Below are 20224 nucleotides of genomic sequence, written 5' to 3'. Positions count from 1 at the left end.
CAGAGTGGCATTACTACATCATTGCCTTGTTTGGCCTAACCGTGACAATTTACAGGAACAAACAAATGGGGAAACCAACTCTTGGAACATACTTTTTTTTTGGGGGGGGGGGGAATCTTCCAACCAAATCAGAACTAACCAAGTACATCCACTTGCCTGCCAGAAGGCCAGATCCCCAGTCCCCCCCACCCTTTTCCCGCACCCAGTTCCCCCACCCTGCCCCATGGCCAAATTAAACCTTTACGAGTGTTCCATTTCAGGATCCCTGCATTTTCCATTTCAGGAGTCACGTTATTACAGTCTTGTAAATGTGGGTGAGAATAGATGGATAGCCTTGGGTGTTGTGTTGACTGGAGAGCCCAGCCAGAGTGCAGCTGGGTATCAACCAGAGAGCTGTATCGGTCTCTGGTGCCAGGAAGTAACAGTAAGCTAACAGGAATGAGAGGAGAGAAGCATTATGGCTACTGAAAGTGTCAGGGAAGTGGTAGAGTTCTCTAGCCATGGCTGGGTGGGTTGAAACTCATAGCAGACATACAGAAGATGATAAAAAGGTCTCAAAGCAAATTCTCTGTCAAACCAGCACTTATGAGAGGCTGTCTGTATATGTACTGTATATAGTTAATGATATACAGAACATTGATGCTGTCCTCGTGTGACAGCTCATTCCCAGTGTGTGTGCGTGCGTGTGCGCGCGTGCGTCTGTCAAGCTGAGCCATCTCTTACCCAGATAGTTCCTGCTGTTATCGGTGACACGGATGTGAGTAGCTCCAGCTGGGATCATGGTCACTTCATTGTACCCAAACGGACCCGCTATAGCCAACAGAGTACAGAGACATTCATTAAGACAGATATTACACCAGTGGGAAACAAGTATAAACCATTAATTTAGAGACTGGGTAACAGTGATGTAGATAAACACAATATGTGGTGCAGTGTGTGTTATATGCAATATATATATAAATATATATTTATATTTGTGAATATATATGGTATATGCTTATGTGTAACACATATAAAACTTTATTAAAGTAAATACATAAACTCAGAAAAAAGGTCCTCTCACTGTCAACTGCTTTTGTTTTCAGCAAACTTAACATGCAAACTTAACATGTGTAAATATTTGTATGAACATAACAAGCGGGATATTTCACCATCGAGCCAAAAGCATGAACCATTCATTTAGAGAGTGATATTTCACTAGTCAAAAGCAGTCAACATCTCTGTGGTTCCCCTGCTGCTGGTGTGTGAAAAGCGAGCAGCAAGACTACCCTATTCATCGTGGTTTTTCTATGGGACTGAGAAACCGTTGCTCTTGTTTTGACAATTGTAGGTCTCTGAGATGAAAGCTGTGTGTGAATTAAGAGTTATAGTGCTATTTTAAATGGGTCCATTTGAAGAAAGCGTAAAGCTAATATAGTGATTTACCGCCACCTACAACACAGTCCTGAACCAAATATTGTGTGAAATTCATTTATTTTGGTCACTAGATTGAGGTGATATAGCTTAAAGTGGCAATCAGCAGTTGCTACATCCATTTTATGGGGATAAATGAATTATATGTTCCCTCTGAACTTATAAATGCCTCATAAACTTACTTCATCTGTCCTACCTCATCACAACACAAAATATAAGCTTGTTTTACTCCGTTTGTAAACAAAGAAAATGTTAACAAACACTATATGGCCTCAAAACATGGTTAAAACTATAATGTTGATATCATGGTCAGTCCTTGCATCCATAGCTTTGTCTATGAACTTGAGAGTGGTTTATTTCTGCAGCCCCATCCCTCAGCTGTTTACTAAACCAGGGGCAGGAAGAACGCTTTGTTATTGTTTCTACTGTAGATTGCCGCTTTAAAGACATTTCCTAACCATAGGCAACTCAATTTGAAGACAATGCTCTAATCATTTGCTAGTTTAAAATGTTGGAAGCCCTCAATTGCAATGTCCATGCTAAAACGGGTTATATCCATCTAGAGTCCTCTATCTGTCTCTATGGTTCAGCAATAGACTTAGTTATGAACCCGAGTTTGAGTTTTTTGAATGAATCTTGTATGTTAGTGCTGGGCTAGAACAAAGGCCTGCAGACCCCGGAGGGGCCTACCCTTAATAAGTTCAGCTGTGTTCAGGACTTCCTCGTTCAAACAAACATCTAGCAACATCTAAAAACCAAAAACATTTTCTATGCAAGCTAACATCACTGTGTGGCTGGACCTGTTTCGAGTTAGTAGGTACTGTACTGTTAAAAATGCCATGAAATAGCTTTTGATTCAAATTCCGGTGGTTGTAGCATGGCCAAAAGCAAAGCAAAAGTAGGACAAATCCAACTCATGCAATTAAACCATACAGAGTCCTCTATCTATCTCTATGGTTCAGACTGTCTCCATTAAATTAATGACTCGCAAAGATTTTGCCATGTTGTGTGAAGAGCTGGAGTAAGTCAGCTGTTCTACAACACAAAATTATTAAACGGTCTAGTTTTGTCTTGGCTGTTGAGTTATGAAACTGATCTATATGTATGTGATAGATCTGCACAGGGCTGTTGACTTATGAAACTGATCTATATGTATGTGATAGATCTGCACAGGGCTGTTGACTTATGAAACTGATCTATATGTATGTGATAGATCTGCACAGGGCTGTTGAGTTATGAAACTGAACTATATGTATTTGGTAGATCTGCACAGGGCTGTTGAGTTATGAAACTGATCTATATGTATGTGATAGATCTGCACAGGGCTGTTGAGTTATGAAACTGATCTAGTTGTATGTGATAGATTTGCACAGGGCTGTAGAGTTATGAAACTGATCTATATGTATGTGATAGATCTGCACAGGGCTGTTGAGTTATGAAACTCATCTAGTTGTATGTGATAGATCTGCACAGGGCTGTTGACTTATGAAACTGATCTAGACGTATTTGGTAGATCTGCACAGGGATGTTGAGTTAAAGCTGATCTAGATGTATTTTTGTATTAGTGCTAGGCTGGAACAAAGATCTTCACACAATTTGGCCACAAAAGTGCCTATCCTGTAGAGTTCAGCTGTAGGGTTTGAGTTATCAACCTTGAGTTAGGGTTCTGTTCCGCCTCCGGTTAACATTAGAGTGTTATAGCCTGACCGTGATGATTATTTGAATCTGGTGAGTTAGTACCGGGCTGGAACAAACACCTGCACACCAGACGTGCCTGACCTTAAGAAGATCTTAGAGTTAGAAAAGGTAAGACAAATGTATGAACTCACTACTGTAAGTCACTCTGGATAAGAGCGTCTGCTAAATGACTCAAAGATAAATGTATGTATAGCTTGACCGTGATGAGTTCTCTGGGCCCTTGGCTTTTGACCCTGTGGGAAGCAATGATTACGCCCAGCGGCATCAAATCTGTTATGCCTCATTGGGACACACAGCTGCAGGAGGAGAGAAAACCCGGGAAGCCCTCCTAGGCTGCCCAGGCACTCAAACAAAGCCTCCTTTATCTCCATGTTGTCTCCTCACTCAAGCTGAACCATCATGAAGCAGTACAGTCTCTCTTCAGTCACTGTGCCCACACGCGGCGCCAGCTCAACAGAGGATTCTGTTTCAGAACTCAAGCTGAACCATCATGAAGCAGTACAGTCTCTCTTCAGTCACTGTGCCCACACGCGGCGCCAGCTCAACAGAGGATTCTGTTTCAGAATGGAGCGCAGTGCCAAATCGCACGCCAGAGGTGTTGGCCGCTCTGTGTGTGTATGTCTGTGTGGGTCTGTGTGTGTGTCTGTGTGTGTGTATGTGTCGAGGGGAGGGGGAGGGGGGATTTATTATTGTGTATTCTTGTTTGGGTGCCTGTGTCTGCCTTGCACAGAGTGCAAGTGTGTGTCCGTGTGTGTGTGTGTCCGTGTGTGTCTTTCTCTGCTGCTTGAACACTCGGTCACTGTCCTGCAGGAATCACTTAGGTTGAGAATTCCATGGCAGAGGGCCAGAGCTTATAGTTTGGGGGCCTCTGCTTTGACCCTCAGAAAACACACACACACACACACACACACACACACACACACACACACACACACACACACACACACAGTGCATTTATGGGCCTAGAGTAACATTCTGTTGATGTTCTGTTTGTACATTCTGTTTCTTAGAGTGCAGCAAGTACCATTAGTGTTCCCTCATCGAAACTTCATGAATCCAGCTTTGACTAAACATAAACACCGAGTGTACAAAACATTAGGAACACCTGCTCTTTCCATGACATACACTGACCAAGTGAATTCTATGATCCCTTATTGATGTCACCTGTTAAAGCCACTTCAATCAGGGTACATGAAGGGGAGGAGACAGATTAAAGAAGGGGTTTTAAGCCTTGAGACAATTCAGACATGGATTGTATATGTGTGCCATTCAGAGGGTGAATGGGCAAGACAAAAGATTGAAGTGTCTTTGAACGGGGTATGATAGTAGGTGCCAGGCGCACCGGTTTTAGTCAAGAACTGCAACGCTACTGGGTTTCTCCGCGCTCAACAGTTTCTTCCTGTGTGAATCAATGGGCCACCACCCAAAGGACATCCAGTCAACTTGACATAACCATGGGAAGCATTGGAGTCAACATGGGCCAGCATCCCTGTGGAACGCTTTCAACACCTTGTAGAGTCAACATGGGCCAGCATCGCTGTGGAACGCTTTCAACACCTTGTAGAGTCAACATGGGCCAGCATCCCTGTGGAACGCTTTCAACACCTTGTAGAGTCAACATGGGCCAGCATCCCTGTGGAACACTTTCAACACCTTGTAGAGTCAACATGGGCCAGCATCCCTGTGGAACGCTTTCAACACCTTGTAGAGTCCATGGCTGACAGATTGAGGCTGTTCTGAGGGCAAAGGGGGGTGCAACCAAATATTAGGAAATTTGTAATGTTTTGTACATTCAGTGTGTCAGCCTTTGACATTTTGTTTGCTCTGTCTATGCTTCAAGTTTGTGTGTGTGTGTGTGTTTGCTTATGTGTACCTGCTCCCTGTGCATTCTGGTACACACTCCTGTGGTGTAGACAGGTGGAGTTCTGTCCTCCACACACCATACAGGCATCCTCCTGCTGGTCCGAGCCCAAGATCAGGTCACAGCCCGGTGTCTACACAAGACAGACAACATACAGGCAACGTACAGACAACGCACAGGCAACACAGAGACAATTAACATAAAACCAGACACACAACAGACAAAGCAAAAACAAATCAAGGTTGAAAACCAAATACCCCAAGATACCACCTGAAAAAGAGCACCAGTAACTGCTGATGGCCTTGTTAAACGTAGACCCAGTGAAATGCCACAAGCAGCACTGCAGATATTGAGATGAGTGAGATGCAAGACTTCACTCCCACACAGTCACACACAGCATCTGCACATGTGCACGGGTTCGTTTCACGTTGTTACAACGTGGGACCCACGGAACCAAAATGGCTGAGAATTTCTGCCTCGCGCTTCAACGCTCTTAGTTGTTGCGGAAATTGACCCACGCTGCTGTTTACTTTCTGTGTTTATGTCATATCGCTGGGTCTACCTTTAAGGGACGATCACTCCGGGTACCTGATTAGACTGGACAGGCTCCTTTACTATGCCTCAGACACACAGCTTTATGACTGGTTTTTCATCATGACACATTCACACCACGTCCGGGAGTTCAGAGTTGGTAACCCTTTGGCAGAAAAGAGCCTATGGAAAAGTCTAGTTGTTTTCTCCTTTCTCTGTAAAAGTGGGACTGACCTCTGACCCCGGCTTGGGCATGCTGACCCCCAATATATCAGTCCAGGCGTAAAGTTCAGGGGTGATGATTGGCGGGTCAAAGGTCCCATAAGAAGTCAGGGGTGTGTCATGTAAACAGAGAGCCCTTCCCCCTATGGCAGAATTGCAGTAATCGTAAAGCAGTTCTAGTTGAGGGGTGCAGGTTTTCTACAATACCACAGAACTCAGAAGGCTTCAGAATAATTCTGAACAGGAAGAAGGGCATGTAGATAATACCACACCAACATTTCTTTGAAGATGGTGACCTAGCGATGGAGGTAAGTTGAAGATGTGGATGTCTTTTTCCACTACATAAAAGGACAAGGGGCACAGCACTAATTAACTATGTCCATGTAGTCAGATGTTGCTCTTTGGTGAACATCCCCACTGTCTCTGTTGAAGCATGTTCCACTCTGGAGAGACGTGGAGAGGAGAGACGTGGAGAGACGATGAGAGGAGAGATGTGGAGAGACGATGAGAGGAGAGACGTGGAGAGACGATGAGAGGAGAGACGTGGAGAGACGATGAGAGGAGAGATGTGGAGAGACGATGAGAGGAGAGACGTGGAGAGACGATGAGAGGAGAGACGTGGAGAGACGATGAGAGGAGAGATGATGAGAGGAGACGTGGAGAGACGATGAGTGGAGAGACAAGGAGAGGAGAGACGTGGAGAGACGAGGAGAGGAGAGACGTGGAGAGACAAGGAGAGGTGGAGAGACGATGAGGAGAGACGTGGAGAGACAATGAGAGGAGAGATGTGGAGAGACGATGAGAGGAGAGAATAGGAGAGACAATGAGAGACGAGGAGAGGAGAGACGAGGAGAGGAGAGACGAGGAGAGACGATTAGAGGAGACGAGGAGAGGAGATGATGAGAGACGATGAGAGGAGAGAAGGAGAGGAGAGAATAGGAGAGACGTTGAGAGGAGAGAATAGGAGAGGAGAGGAGAGACGAGGAGAGGAGAGACGAGGAGAGACGAGGAGAGACGAGGAGAGAAGATTAGAGGAGAAACGAGGAGAGGAGAAACGAGGAGAGGAGAGACGAGGAGAGACGATGAGAGGATAGATAAGGAGAGGAGAGAATAGGAGAGAGGTGGAAAGACGATGAGAGGAGAGAAGAAAAAAATAGACAAGGAGAGACGTGGAGAGATGATGAGAGGAGAGACGATGAGAGGAGAGACGAGGAGAGGAGAGATGATGAGAAGAGAGACGATGAGAGGAGAGACGAGGAGAGGAGAGACAAGGAGAGAAGAGACGATTAGAGGAGAGACGATGAGAAGAGAGACGATGAGAGGAAAGACGAGGATTGGAGAGACGGTGAGAGGAGAGACGATGAGAGGAGAGACGATGAGAGGAGAGACGATGAGAGGAGAGACGATGAGAAGAGAGACGAGGAGAGACGATGAGAAGAGAGACGATGAGAGGAGAGACGAGGAGAGGAGAGACGATGAGAGGAGAGACAATGAGAGGAGAGACGATGAGAGGAGAGACGATGAGAGGAGAGACGATGAGAGGAGAGACGATGAGAGGAGAGACGATGAGAAGAGAGACGATGAGAGGAGAGACGATGAGAGGAGAGACGAGGAGAGGAGAGACGATGAGAGGAGAGACGATGAGAGGAGAGACGATGAGAAGAGAGACGAGGAGATACGATGAGAAGAGAGACGAGGAGAGGAGAGACGATGAGAGGAGAGACGATGAGAGGAGAGACGATGAGAAGAGAGACGAGGAGAGACGATGAGAAGAGAGACGAGGAGAGGAGAGACGATGAGAGGAGAGACGATGAGAGAAGAGACGATGAGAAGAGAGACGAGGAGAGACGATGAGAAGAGAGACGAGAAGAGGAGAAATACCAACCCAACAAAGCACTTAGAAGCCTGGTGAAAAGCATCATACCATCATATACATTAAAACACTCAGAGAGAAGCTTTTTTACATTTTAAATGTAACCTTTATTTAACCAGGCTAGTCAGTTAAGAACAAATTCTTATTTACAATGATGGCCTACCGGGGAACAGTGGGTTAACTGCCTTGTTCAGGGGCAGAGCGACATATTTTTACCTTGTCAGTTTGGGGATTCGATCCAACAACGGTTACTGGCCCAACACTCTAACCACTCTGCTAGCTGCTGCCCCAGATTCAAGTGGGCGTCTGTGTATGTTTGTGTGTGTGTGTGTGTGTGTGTGTGTGTGTGTGTGTGTGTGTGTGTGTGTGTGTGTGTGTGTGTGTGTGTGTGTGTGTGTGTGTGTGTGTGTGTGGGGTCAGGGGTCAATTGCTTGCTACACACCAGTCAGATTACAATCTGTATGTTCCTCCTGCAGTGCAGAGAAAACCAATCAAGTGGGAGGTTCTAGAGTAGAGACCAGCAATCTAGGAAACATATAATTATCTACCCCTCACACACACACAGTGAATCTGTGTACGCAACAGTATATTAATCAACACAACAAGCTACCTGAGTGCATGAGGCACTCTTTACTGTATACATGAATACGCCCACACACACACACACACACACACACACACACACACACACACACACACACACACACACACACACACACACACACACACACACACACACACACATTTAGTCCAGGCAGCTATGTGTAGTGTGGGCCTGAACTCAATCTGTGTCACGCCGCCTTCCAGACCAGCTGGACTCTGCATCTGCTTCCTGTCCTAGACCATGCCCCCTGGGACCTCAGACAGTTTAGGGCCACTGCTGACCTCACGCCCCATAAATCCCCTCATACACATCAACTCACACAAAGACATACAAGCACACACACAGACATAAAGACCAAAATGCTCATGTTCACACTCCTACATTTCTCTGCACACACACACACACACACGCATTTTGATTTTGGGATTTGATGGAGGACCATCATGTACTAATGACCAAAGCCTCAACCTCTGGGGAGAGAATTGATTTTCCAATCATCTCCATCTGCTGGAGTGTGTGGGGGATGGGAGAACCCTATTACTGAGGTGTGTGTGGGGGATGGGAGAACCCTATTACTGAGGTGTGTGTGTGGGATGGGAGAACCCTATTACTGAGGTGTGTGTGGGGGATGGGAGAACCCTATTACTGAGGTGTGTGTGGGGGATGGGAGAACCCTATTACTGAGGTGTGTGTGTGGGATGGGAGAACCCTATTACTGAGGTGTGTGTGGGGGATGGGAGAACCCTATTACTGAGGTGTGTGTGGGGGATGGGAGAACCCTATTACTGAGGTGTGTGTGTGGGATGGGAGAACCCTATTACTGAGGTGTGTGTGGGGGATGGGAGAACCCTATTACTGAGGTGTGTGTGTGGGATGGGAGAACCCTATTACTGAGGTGTGTGTGTGGGATTTGAGAACCCTATTACTGAGGTGTGTGTGTGGGATGGGAGAACCTTATTACTGAGGTGTGTGTGTGTGAGTGTGTGTCCCTGAAAGGGCCCCTCGTGCATCCTTTGTTGCATTGTTCCACATACACAGAGCAACAACATGTTTATGTCTGTGTGTGTGTGTGTGTGTCCGTGTGTGTCCGTGTGTCTGTGTGTGTGTGTCCGTGTGTGTGTGTGTGTGTGTCTTTCTCTGCTGCTTGAACACTCGGTCACTGTCCTGCAGGAATCACTTAGGTTGAGAATTTAGTGGCGGAGGGCCAGAGCTTAGAGTTTGGGGGCCTCTGCTTTGACCCTCAGAAAACACACACACACACACACACACACACACACACACACACACACACACACACACACACACAGACAGAGTGCATTTATGGGCCTAGAGTAACATTCTGTTGATGTTCTGTTTGTACATTCTGTTTATTAGAGTGCAGCAAGTACCATTAGTGTTCCCTCATCGAAACTTCATGAATCCAGCTTTGACTAAACATAAATTAGTTCTAAAAGAAAAAGCCACAAAGAATGTCAGCCCTTGACATTTATTTTGCTCCGTCTATCAGATGGAGGCTGTGTGTGTGTGTGTGCGAGCGTGTGTGTGTGTGTGTGTCTGTGTGTGTGTGTGTGTGTGTGTGTGTGTGTGTGTGTGTGTGTGTGTGGGTGTGCTCTGACAAGTGCACTCTGGTCCTAACGCACAGGATGAGTAAACTACTCCTAAAGGAACCAGAGGAAATGGTCAACACAGTCCCAATACTGTCCAGACAGACAGTCCCAATACTGTCCAGACAGACAGTCCCAATACTGCCCAGACAGACAGTCCCAATACTGTCCAGACAGAGACAGTCCCAATACTGTCCAGACAGAGACAGTCCCAAGACTGCCCAGACAGAGACAGTCCCAATACTGTCCAGACAGAGACAGTCCCAATACTGTCCAGACAGAGACAGTCCCAATACTGTCCAGACAGAGACAGTCCCAATACTGTCCAGACAGAGACAGTCCCAATACTGCCCAGACAGAGACAGTCCCAATACTGCCCAGACAGAGACAGTCCCAATACTGTCCAGACAGAGACAGTCCCAATACTGCCCAGACAGAGACAGTCCCAATACTACCCAGACAGAGACAGTCCCAATACTGCCCAGACAGAGACAGTCCCAATACTGCCCAGACAGAGACAGTCCCAATACTGTCCAGACAGAGACAGTCCCAATACTGTCCAGACAGAGACAGTCCCAATACTGTCCAGACAGAGACAGTCCCAATACTGCCCAGACAGAGACAGTCCCAATACTGCCCAGACAGAGAGTCCCAATACTGCCCAGACAGAGACAGTCCCAATACTGCCCAGACAGAGAGAAAGGGGATGCAAGAGTGAGAGTGTGTGCTTTCGATTCCAGTACTGCCTGACACACACACACATAGTGAGACCACCTCTCTGCGTATTGGACACATACACACAAAATTGGCACTCACCAAGCATTTTCCGTTGACACACACATCTCCAGGCTCTTTACTGCAGGCAGTGCCGTCCAGGACACGACCAAAGTTGTAGTAGAAGTTGTGACCCTGGGCCAGACAGCTCAGCTCACACGGGTTAGAACCTTAGGTTAGGAGGTGGTATCACAAGACAAGGCAAACATACACATATAAACAACCTCCTCACGGACAGACATTACCTCTCACATACGACTAAACAGTACAGTTACTAGAAAGTTGGGTTAGTCACGTTACTGGCTATTCTAGTCTATTATCTCCTAGCCGTAGTACTGCAGGACAGGGGTTAAAAGAACTGGACATTTTAATTGATGGAAGGAGGTAACTAGTAGCAGGTGGAGGACAGATGGGAATGGAATGAGGTAGGAGAACGGGGATGGAGGTAGGAAATGGGGGGGAAGTAGTGGTGGGGGTAGGGTGCAGAGGGGAAAGGGTGAAACAGGTCAGTGGAGAGTATGGACTGAACTCATAATACAGATGTGGCCAAATGACAAGCAGATTTCCCAATGGACATATGCCACATTTAGCGCGCGCACACACACACACACACACACACACACACACACACACACACACACACACACACACACACACACACACACACACACACACACACACACACACACACCATGCCTCACCGACCTCCATGGAAGGTGGTCCATCTGTAACGGTTTCCAGCCACCAGTGTTCTGTCGTTGTAGGCAGAACACTGCATCTCCCTGAAGTCCTCTGAGCCCCCAGCACACCCCTGCAGCAGACAGATACATACAATAGAGAGACCTGGTTACCCAGTGCTATGCACTCACACATGCATGCCTCAAACACACCTCACCACCTTATGTTAATATGTTTAATATACTGTAACCAATACTGACTCACTGTCTAAACACACATGTACACACCCATACTTCTGACAGAGGATCCTCACCGTATACCTTCCAGGTAAACCAACGTCTTGGACGATATATCTTCAAGAATATATACCATGAAAATATACTATTCACTGAGGGTGTAGATGAAAACTCTGTTGTATCTATCTATTTCTGGGACTAGAAGTATATGTACTGTTCATATAGTATCAGGAGCTCAACTTGTGTACAGTACAATGGAGTGACAGGTTCATGTATCAGTGAAACCGATCACGCCCAGACAGCATACCTGCTTAGTTAAATATAGTAACAGCACAGTTCACATTCACTGAACCAACTTTGTTATCAGCCCTGAAGCACACTTAGCTTATCGTTTCAAATGTTTGACAACAATACGAAGGTCTGCATCCACCATTCTGTATAGAAATCCATCATTCAAAAGTTGTGATTCTGATTACACCTTTTTTGTTGTTGAAGGAGAACAGATGTATTTTCCCTTCGGTTTGGTTATTCTTAGACAGTGAAGAAAGGGAGAAAGCAGAAAGGGATGATGCAGGGTTGAAAGTGATTGACTTTAGGGCGGACCAGGAATCGAACCCTTGTGTCTCGGGGCAAAGAGTGAATGGGGGTCTGCAGTAGACAGCACACGACAACAAGTCACAGTTACAATGAGATTGTAACACAGTGGAATCTCAAACTCCAAAAAAAAGCAACAAGTGACAAATTGATAGGTTACAAATTCCTGTCATACACACAAGGCTGACGCAGGGTTACAGATCTGTTTGTGATTTAGCCAACTCCTCGTTCTGTTGTGTTTATCCATTGTCTTGCCAGCGTGTCATGTAGGCCTATGGCAGGAGTCAGAGGAGTTGGCACTTCAACAGATGAGACCAGGGGTGTGTTAATTAGACTAAAGGGACTTCCTGGACTCATCCAAAACAAAATGCTCCTTTAAATGTTCTTTTCCAAAATGTTTTAAACCGTTTTCCATTGCGTTCCGTACACAAGCTTGACACTCACTTGGCTGCATGATATTGTGGATGTTGTAGTGGGCCAGTAGGTCTTGGCATGATAGACATGTGCAAACACAGCATACTGCTTTCCCTGTGTGGTGATGTCATCGTGTTGACACATACCTTGGTGTTGCAGATCTTGTATTGTCTGGGGTCTCCTGAACATGGTCCGCCAACTGGGTTCCTGGGACAGAGTTCAGTCATTTATGAAAATGACAATGACTTAGAAATAAGGAGGGTTCTATGGTGTAACAATCAAATAAAGGCTATTACGGTGAGCCTGATGTCCCGCAGGCAGATTCTGCATGTAGACTGAGAGAATCTGCCAGGACTGAGTGGGATGTGTGAGATCCGAGCAGCATTAGTTCATTTTTTTTGTCACTGGTTATTTGGATGAATCAGGATTGGGAAAAGGCGATGCTTAAACTGATTCGCCTTGTGCCCACACGGATCAGAAGGGGGGGGCGGGGGGCTTTGCCTGAGAGTTTCCTTTTGCAACGGGGGGGAGACTTGGCATTTGCTGGAAATGTACATTTCTAATACATATGAACACGCAGCTGACCAAATTATGTGAGATTTTACTTCTGCTTTAACAGAGATTAATGTAAGCCTACTGAACACAGGGATGAGCCTCCAGCCAAATGTTTTCATTTGAGAAGTAGTCAATCTGACTGGGGCCATTGTGGTCAAAATGTTAAAGGCCCTGTCCAGTTAAAAACTTGATTTTCCTATGTTTTAGAATTCCTCAAAATAAGGTTGGAATAATACTGTGAAATTGTGAAAATGATGATAATGCACTTTTAGTGTAAGACTGTACACTTATGGGCACACTAAATAAGGCCCCTGGTCATCCCATTACAGAAATCTGACTTGAATGATAGTCATTGTGTTCTCATGTTTTATTACTAGATAGACCACAGCAAATACAGAGAAAGCAGCATACAAAGACATTCACTGACATTTTTTGAGGATTAACCTGTTTGAAACAAGTCTCTATTGTGATTGGACCATCCCTGGTTCTTACCTGGTGATGCAGGTGCGTGTACGCACAGAGGCCCCTCCCCCACATGAGCGCGAGCACACGGACCAGCCATTCCACGAGGCCCATTCGTTCCTGTAGTGCAGCTGTCGTCGTGCACGCGCTGAACGACCCTCTGAAGGACCCCACGCAGACACCCAGGAAGACTGAGACACAGAAGGTCAGAGGTCAACATAATTTATTAACGTAAAGTAAACTAGACTCTATTGATATATTCCTAATGGTTCACATACATTACAAACAGCACTCTGCATCAACTGATTATTCATTGATTCCTACAGAATTGATCCCAAAGGGCCAAGGCCATTAGCTTATTGGTTGGAGAATCAATTCTCTAGGGCCCCAATTATGATTCCTTAGAAGATACATCACTTTGGATTGAACGATTGACTGATTGATTTGGTCATTCAACAATACCCTTAGACAACAGTCAAATCAGTTTCCGTTATTACCACTCACACATTATGATTAAAGCAGTACCTTCATTCCAAATGATTGAGCGTGAACATGTATTGCCAGAATAAATACAACAACTCTCTCCCCATTGTGGAGCTCTGGGCCCATGTTCATAAAGTTTGAGTTCATGCCCAACTACATTGCAGACGCATACCAGATCGTACAATGCCTGGATAAGTATTTAACATATCACACTGTGTGTGTGTGTGTGTGTGTGTGTGTGTGTGTGTGTGTGTGTGTGTGTGTGTGTGTGTGTATGTGTGTGTGAGAGAGAGGAGGGGGTGAAAGCGAGGTATAGGTGAGGTAAATGCCATGAATGCGTGAAAGCGGTGTAGTGTGTGTGTGTGTGTGTTTGTACACAACCTGCTACCTGTCAACAAGATCACCTTGGGGAAGCCAGTTGTTTAGTGCTGTATATAAAAGCTTCATCTCCATCACATAAATCTATTTCAAGACTGTGTGTGTGTGTACCTGCACCCCTATGTGACAACTGTAAACACAGCCAAACAACAAAATGATGAGAGAACTAAACGGTTCATTTTCAAAAGCATTCCAGGGTTTCTCTGGAGGGGGATTTAAACTGTCAGTGATCCCTCTTATCTTTCATAGGGGAGCAGAGCATGGGCTTCAAAACCTTTCACTTACAGTACACATTATTATGTATCCCTCACTGACAAACATATCCACTTCTACTGAAAGCATTGCTGTGCACGTACGTGGTTGACACCTGTGCCGAAGGTGTGTGTTCACCCTGTCCGACTTCCTGGTTGGTTACTATTGGCCCGGTTTCAGATCAATCAGTTCCCTTGTTGTGCATAGCTGTAAGCAATATGGTTATATCCCCACCTATCTTTCTGAGAGCCCTAGCCCTGGGTGGAGTTTAGGCCATATTATTTGTATACTATCAGGTATTTTCAGGTCAATGAGGGGGAGTCACTAAAGGCCAAGTGAGTGGATTGGAAATCGGCCCCAAAATCTGCCTCTTTATAACTGACAGAGTCAGATTTCCCTCCGTTAAGGTTCAGGAGTGACTAGTCTAGAGGACTACATTACACACGCCATCATATGGTCCATGGCAGGGTGACCTGGGGTTACAACCACCGCCAGTTAAATTAGCATCGATAAAGTTGGCGATAGGAAGGCCCGGCATACTAGACTAATGAAAACAACCTCTGACCTTTCCAAACACCCCCCAATCCCCTTTATTTTCCCCTTATCCCTCAATATATTCCGGGAGAGGTGATTGAAGGTAAGGTACAGCGAATCAGGAATCCCCTTCACTTCTACAGAGTAAATAAGTCATATTTGTCTGAGCCAAAACAGCCCATAGGACAGGAGCCCATCTCCTATTTCTATAGTGTGAGGCAGCTTGGTGTCCACCTCTTGGACATGCTAGTCTGTCGCAGGGCCTTACCCCCAAACTATCTCCCTACTGCTGTGTGCCAAGCAGAGAGCCCTCGTTTCTAGAGTCTTTGGTACGACTCGACCTGGAAACAAACCCACAACCTTACAATCTCAATCTCTTCTTGGACTCCTGAGTGGTGCAGCGGTCTAAGGCACTGCATCTCAGTGCAATAGTCCCTGGTTTCGAATCCAGGCTGTCACATCTGTCCGTGATTGGGAGTCCCATAGGGCGGCACACAATTGGCCCAGCGTCGTCTGGGTTTGGCTGGGGTAGGCCGTCATTGTAAATAACAATTTGTTCTTAACTGACTTGCCTAGTTAAATATAAAATAAATTAATAAAGACAGATAGTCTTACCATAAGACCTCTGAATTGAACGCTCTCAGAGTGGCTTATAGGTAATCAGGTTGACCTGGCTACCAGAATGGATGGACGTCTCAGGGTAGGAGTGCTGATCTAGGATCAGGTCCCCCGTCTATGTGATCTTATTCATTGGGATTCAAGAAGGGAAGACGGGTCCTAAATTAGCACTAGGTTTACTTAGATGTTAGACTAGATTGTGGATTTGTGTCTGTAGGAACATGCACATAAACTAATCCCAGAGAAGATTTAGGAGAACAGAACTGTGCTGATCTAGGATCAGTTTTGCCTTGTAGATAGAATATTCGTACATGGACAGGACATCGTGGATCAACAGTCCTACTCATACAGAATATGAAGCAGATACAAAACGTCGTTCACACCATTTCTATTCACACCTTTATGAAGACTAAATCATATTATTGGTAACTATGGTAGTTATCAAGGTAGATTGTTGTTTTTCAAGTGTATCATTTTGATGCATCTGAATAACTCAGGTAAGACTCTGGTAAGAGTTAAGGTAAGAGAATAAAGACTTCCACAAAGTTGAATTGTTGTTTGTGTAACATAGTGGATGGATAAAGCACAGGGGAGCAGCATGATACAGTGTGCTGGCCTTTCTTTACACATCGTGCATTATTGCCCAGCACCTGTGTAGCAACGCACCGCAGGTTCATGGTCTCGTGATGAGGTGGCCCTGCCTGCGACTTCAAAATCAATGTCAAGTTTCTAACATCCCTGTTCACCCATGAGTGTGTGGCCAGGCAGGTCTCCAACTCAATCATCAAGTTTGCTGACGACACAACAGTAGTAGGCCTGATTACCAACAATGACGAGACAGTCTACAGGGAGGAGGTGAGAGACCTGGTGGAGTGGTGCCAGGTAAACAACCTCTCCCTCAACGTCAACAAAATGAAGGAGCTGATCGTAGACTACAGGAGACAGCAGAGAGCACACCCCCATCCACATCGACGGAGAGGGCCAAATGTTTCATGTTCCTCGGGGAGCACATCACTGGTGACCTGAAATGGTCCCTTCACACAGACAGACAGTGTGGTGAAGAAGGCGCAACAGCACCTCTTCAACACCAGGAGGCTGAAGAAATTCGGCTTGGCCCCTAAGACCCTAACACACTTGCACCACTGAGAGCATCCTGTCGGGCTGTATCAGCGCCTGGTACGGCAATCACATCGCCAGCAACTGCAGGGCTCTCCAGAGGGTGGTGTAGTCAGCCCAATGCTTCATCAGGGGCACATTGCCTGCTCTCCAGGACATCTACAGCACCCGGTGTCACAGGAAGGCCAAGAAGATCAAGGACCCCAGCCCCCCGAGACATGGCCTGTTCATCCCGCTACCGTCTAGAAGGAGGAGACAGTACAGGTGCATCAAGAGACTGGGACCATCAAATCTGGGATCGAGAGGCACAGTCACTACTAGCCGGCCTCAGCCCAGTACCCTGCCCTGTACCTAAGACACTGTCACTAGCCGGCTACAACCGGGTTATCTACCCCACACCTTAGAGATCACTGCCCTATGTGCATAGAGTCATTGAACACTGGTCACTTTAATAATGTTTACATACTGTTTTACCTAATTAACATGTATATAGTGTATTCTAGTCATGGCTCATCCTATATAACTACTGCTATACACACCTTTCTATTCACATACTGTCCATATTGTCTACACACATCATTCACATACATCTACAGGGGCTTCAGAAAGTATTCATACCCCTTGATTTTTACACATTTTGTTGTGTTAAAAAGTGGGATTAAATGTATTTAGTAATAATTTTTTTCTTAAATGATCTAAACAAAATACTCTATAATCTTGATTTCCTGTTGTGTTTTGAATTGATTTGTTATATCTTGTTTATTATTTGTGTACTTGTTTGACATGATACTGCATTGTTAGGAGCTAGTAACTTAAGCATTTCGCTGCAACCTCTATAAAATATGCAACCAATACACTTTTGATTTGAGACTTTGGTCTCTACCGTGGGTGAGCCGGGTTCAGATCCCGCCCATGACATGATTTCACCTTAGTTGACTTCAAGAGTTTGGCACATGCCTACCTTAGTCAGACAAACACCTGTAAAGTGCTCCATTTGATCACTCCCCTTTTCACTATAACCCAGTCAGAGGAATGACACGGATGATTGGCTGAGGGTTAACGGACATGGCTGGGCAATGGTTGACTGTCTCAGCCACCGGAGGGTTTTTGTGTGTGTGCGAGTTAGTGAGTGAGTGAGAGAGAGAGAGAGTGAAAGAGTGAAAGAACGAAAGAAAGAGTCCAGGACCAAGAGATGGTGTTAACAAGGCTGTAAATTCAACCTCAAGTTCAGTTTTGCTGCCACATTTTAAACCGGTCTGTCTGTGCGTCAATGTCAGGAGGAGGTCTGTGTGGGGGAGTGTGAGGGGTGTGTGTACGTGTGTCAGGAAAGCCTCCTTTGCCCTCAGGCTCTCCCTGACAACCAGACAAACAGTGATGAAAGATGGCCGCTCCGCTTGAAGGAGAAGCAAGGGGCAACGCAGCAATTAGAGAGTGCCCAGATGGGAGAGAGATGGAGAGCAACTACCAGCCCTATAGGAACATGCCGCCATCCCCGCCTCCATTAGCAGGCTAAACGCTACACAAACATTCCAATCAGCTCCTTTCTTCCAGAACCTCAATCGCCGTGCCAGCTGGACCCCTCATCACATCTGATACTAGTTGGAGCACTTTGATTTCTATATTATCTAAATGACCTGGATTTTCCTCAGGGAAACACTGGAGAACAGGGATTTGTGTCCCAAATGGCACCCTATTCCTTATATAGGCCACTACTTTTGACCAGGGCCCATAGGGTTAGGGTTAATAGTGCACTATATAGGGAATAGGGTGCCATTTGGTACACAAACTTTCTTTGCAGAGATTAGAGCATCAGACTAATCAGGCCCTGTTCTCAGACCTGTTCCTGCTGTCTTGCCAACTCCTATGGTCATTGTCAAGCCAATAGGAGTTGGCAAGAATGCACAAACAGATCTGGGAGCAGGCTACTGAATGAGGTCTGTGAGTTTATAAAGCGTCCAGCCAGGATGGGTTCAATTCCATTTCACGTCAGCCATTTCAGGGGGATATTGGAAATGTCCCATTAATGTAGCATTGTTTCATGAGTTGACTCAAAACCGTGGGCATCCAGTCAGATTCAGTAAGAATCCAAACATTCTTGTCTGAGGTTTCCAAAAGCTTTCCTAGCGAAAGTGTTAATTTTCATTATTTAGTAGTGTTATCTTGACAACATGAAATCACACGCTCGCAGAACAGCTTAATTTGACAAATTCTGTTCGTTCACACGTATACTGTATAATTGTTACTCTCTCGCGGCTGTGCAGCAGGGCTGTGGAGAGAAATAAGAAACTTCTTTAGCGACGTGAAACCCAGCCCTCAGCAGGCGCTGTGGACATGTCCTATCAGTGTTACCCTCTTACAGCTCCCCCCTACTTAGTGCAATTTCCACCTGAAGACATACCCAAATCTAACAGCCTGTAGCTCAGGCACAGAACCAAGGATATGCATATTATTGGTACCATTTGACAGAAAACACTCTGAAGTTTGTGTACATGTGAATTGAATGTAGGAGAATATAACACAATAGATCTGGTTTAGATAAAACAATGAAGGAAACCATACGTTTTATATTTTTATTTTTGTATCATCATCTTTAAAAGGAACAAGATATAACAAACATTCAGATAAGATGATGGGGACAATGTCAGTGAAAAATATAAGGAGGCAACAGTACTTGTGCAAAGTTTCAGAATGATAACTTCCAAAATGAGTGTGCTACATGACATTTATCATGAAGTCACCCAGGTGTCCCACACAAGTAGCCCAAATGTACCCAAGTGGCCAAATTGGTGAAGGTATACATTTTGAAACAAATAACTATATACAAAATACCAAAATGGTATTCTAACCCCCCCCCCCCCCCCCCTCCCAAAGAATTGAGAAAAAAAATGGGGAAAAAATAATGATTGATTAATGAGGTGTGCTGGAGAAGGTAGTGAAGAACTAACTTACGCTGGGCTGGGAGGACAGGTAGACGGCAGAGACCAGCAGGCAGATGAAGGTCAGAGCCTGGCAGAGAGACAACCTCCTGGAGACAGAGACAATAAACAACCTCAGTCAGTTACACACCCAGCTTTTCTCCATACCAATCACACCCTCACATCGATAAACAACCCTGATTAAATCAGAGAGAGAGAGAGAGAGAGAGAGAGAGAGAGAGAGAGAAATGAGAGGGGACAGCCAGAGAGAGGGAGGTGAGAGAGAGGGAAAGCGAAAGACAAAGAGAGAGTGGGGAGGAGGGAGAGAGAGAAGAGAGACTTTTGATGGTCTTTATTGACAAATCCTCACTTACAGAAGTTTAAAAAAAACAGAGACATCCTCACAGTA

The 20224-nt window shown here is 45.5% G+C and overlaps 1 protein-coding gene across 1 annotated transcript in view; it reads right to left on the bottom strand.

Annotated features, from left to right (window-relative positions):
• Positions 1–20224, bottom strand: part of LOC139384914 (ADAMTS-like protein 5) — a 57825-nt gene that overhangs the window by 13929 nt on the left and 23672 nt on the right. Inside the window, exons 2-8 of the mRNA XM_071129815.1 lie at positions 19850–19925; positions 13550–13710; positions 12649–12709; positions 11286–11391; positions 10623–10750; positions 4985–5105; positions 724–810 (exon numbers count right to left, since the gene is read on the bottom strand). Of these exons, the coding sequence (XP_070985916.1) occupies positions 724–810; positions 4985–5105; positions 10623–10750; positions 11286–11391; positions 12649–12709; positions 13550–13710; positions 19850–19925 (740 nt within the window). The remainder of the gene's footprint in view (positions 1–723; positions 811–4984; positions 5106–10622; positions 10751–11285; positions 11392–12648; positions 12710–13549; positions 13711–19849; positions 19926–20224) is intronic.

Source organism: Oncorhynchus clarkii, chromosome 26 (genome assembly GCF_045791955.1).
Source record: "Oncorhynchus clarkii lewisi isolate Uvic-CL-2024 chromosome 26, UVic_Ocla_1.0, whole genome shotgun sequence".
Classification (NCBI taxonomy): Eukaryota; Metazoa; Chordata; class Actinopteri; order Salmoniformes; family Salmonidae; genus Oncorhynchus; species Oncorhynchus clarkii.
This window is presented reverse-complemented; position numbering and strand designations above follow the sequence as displayed.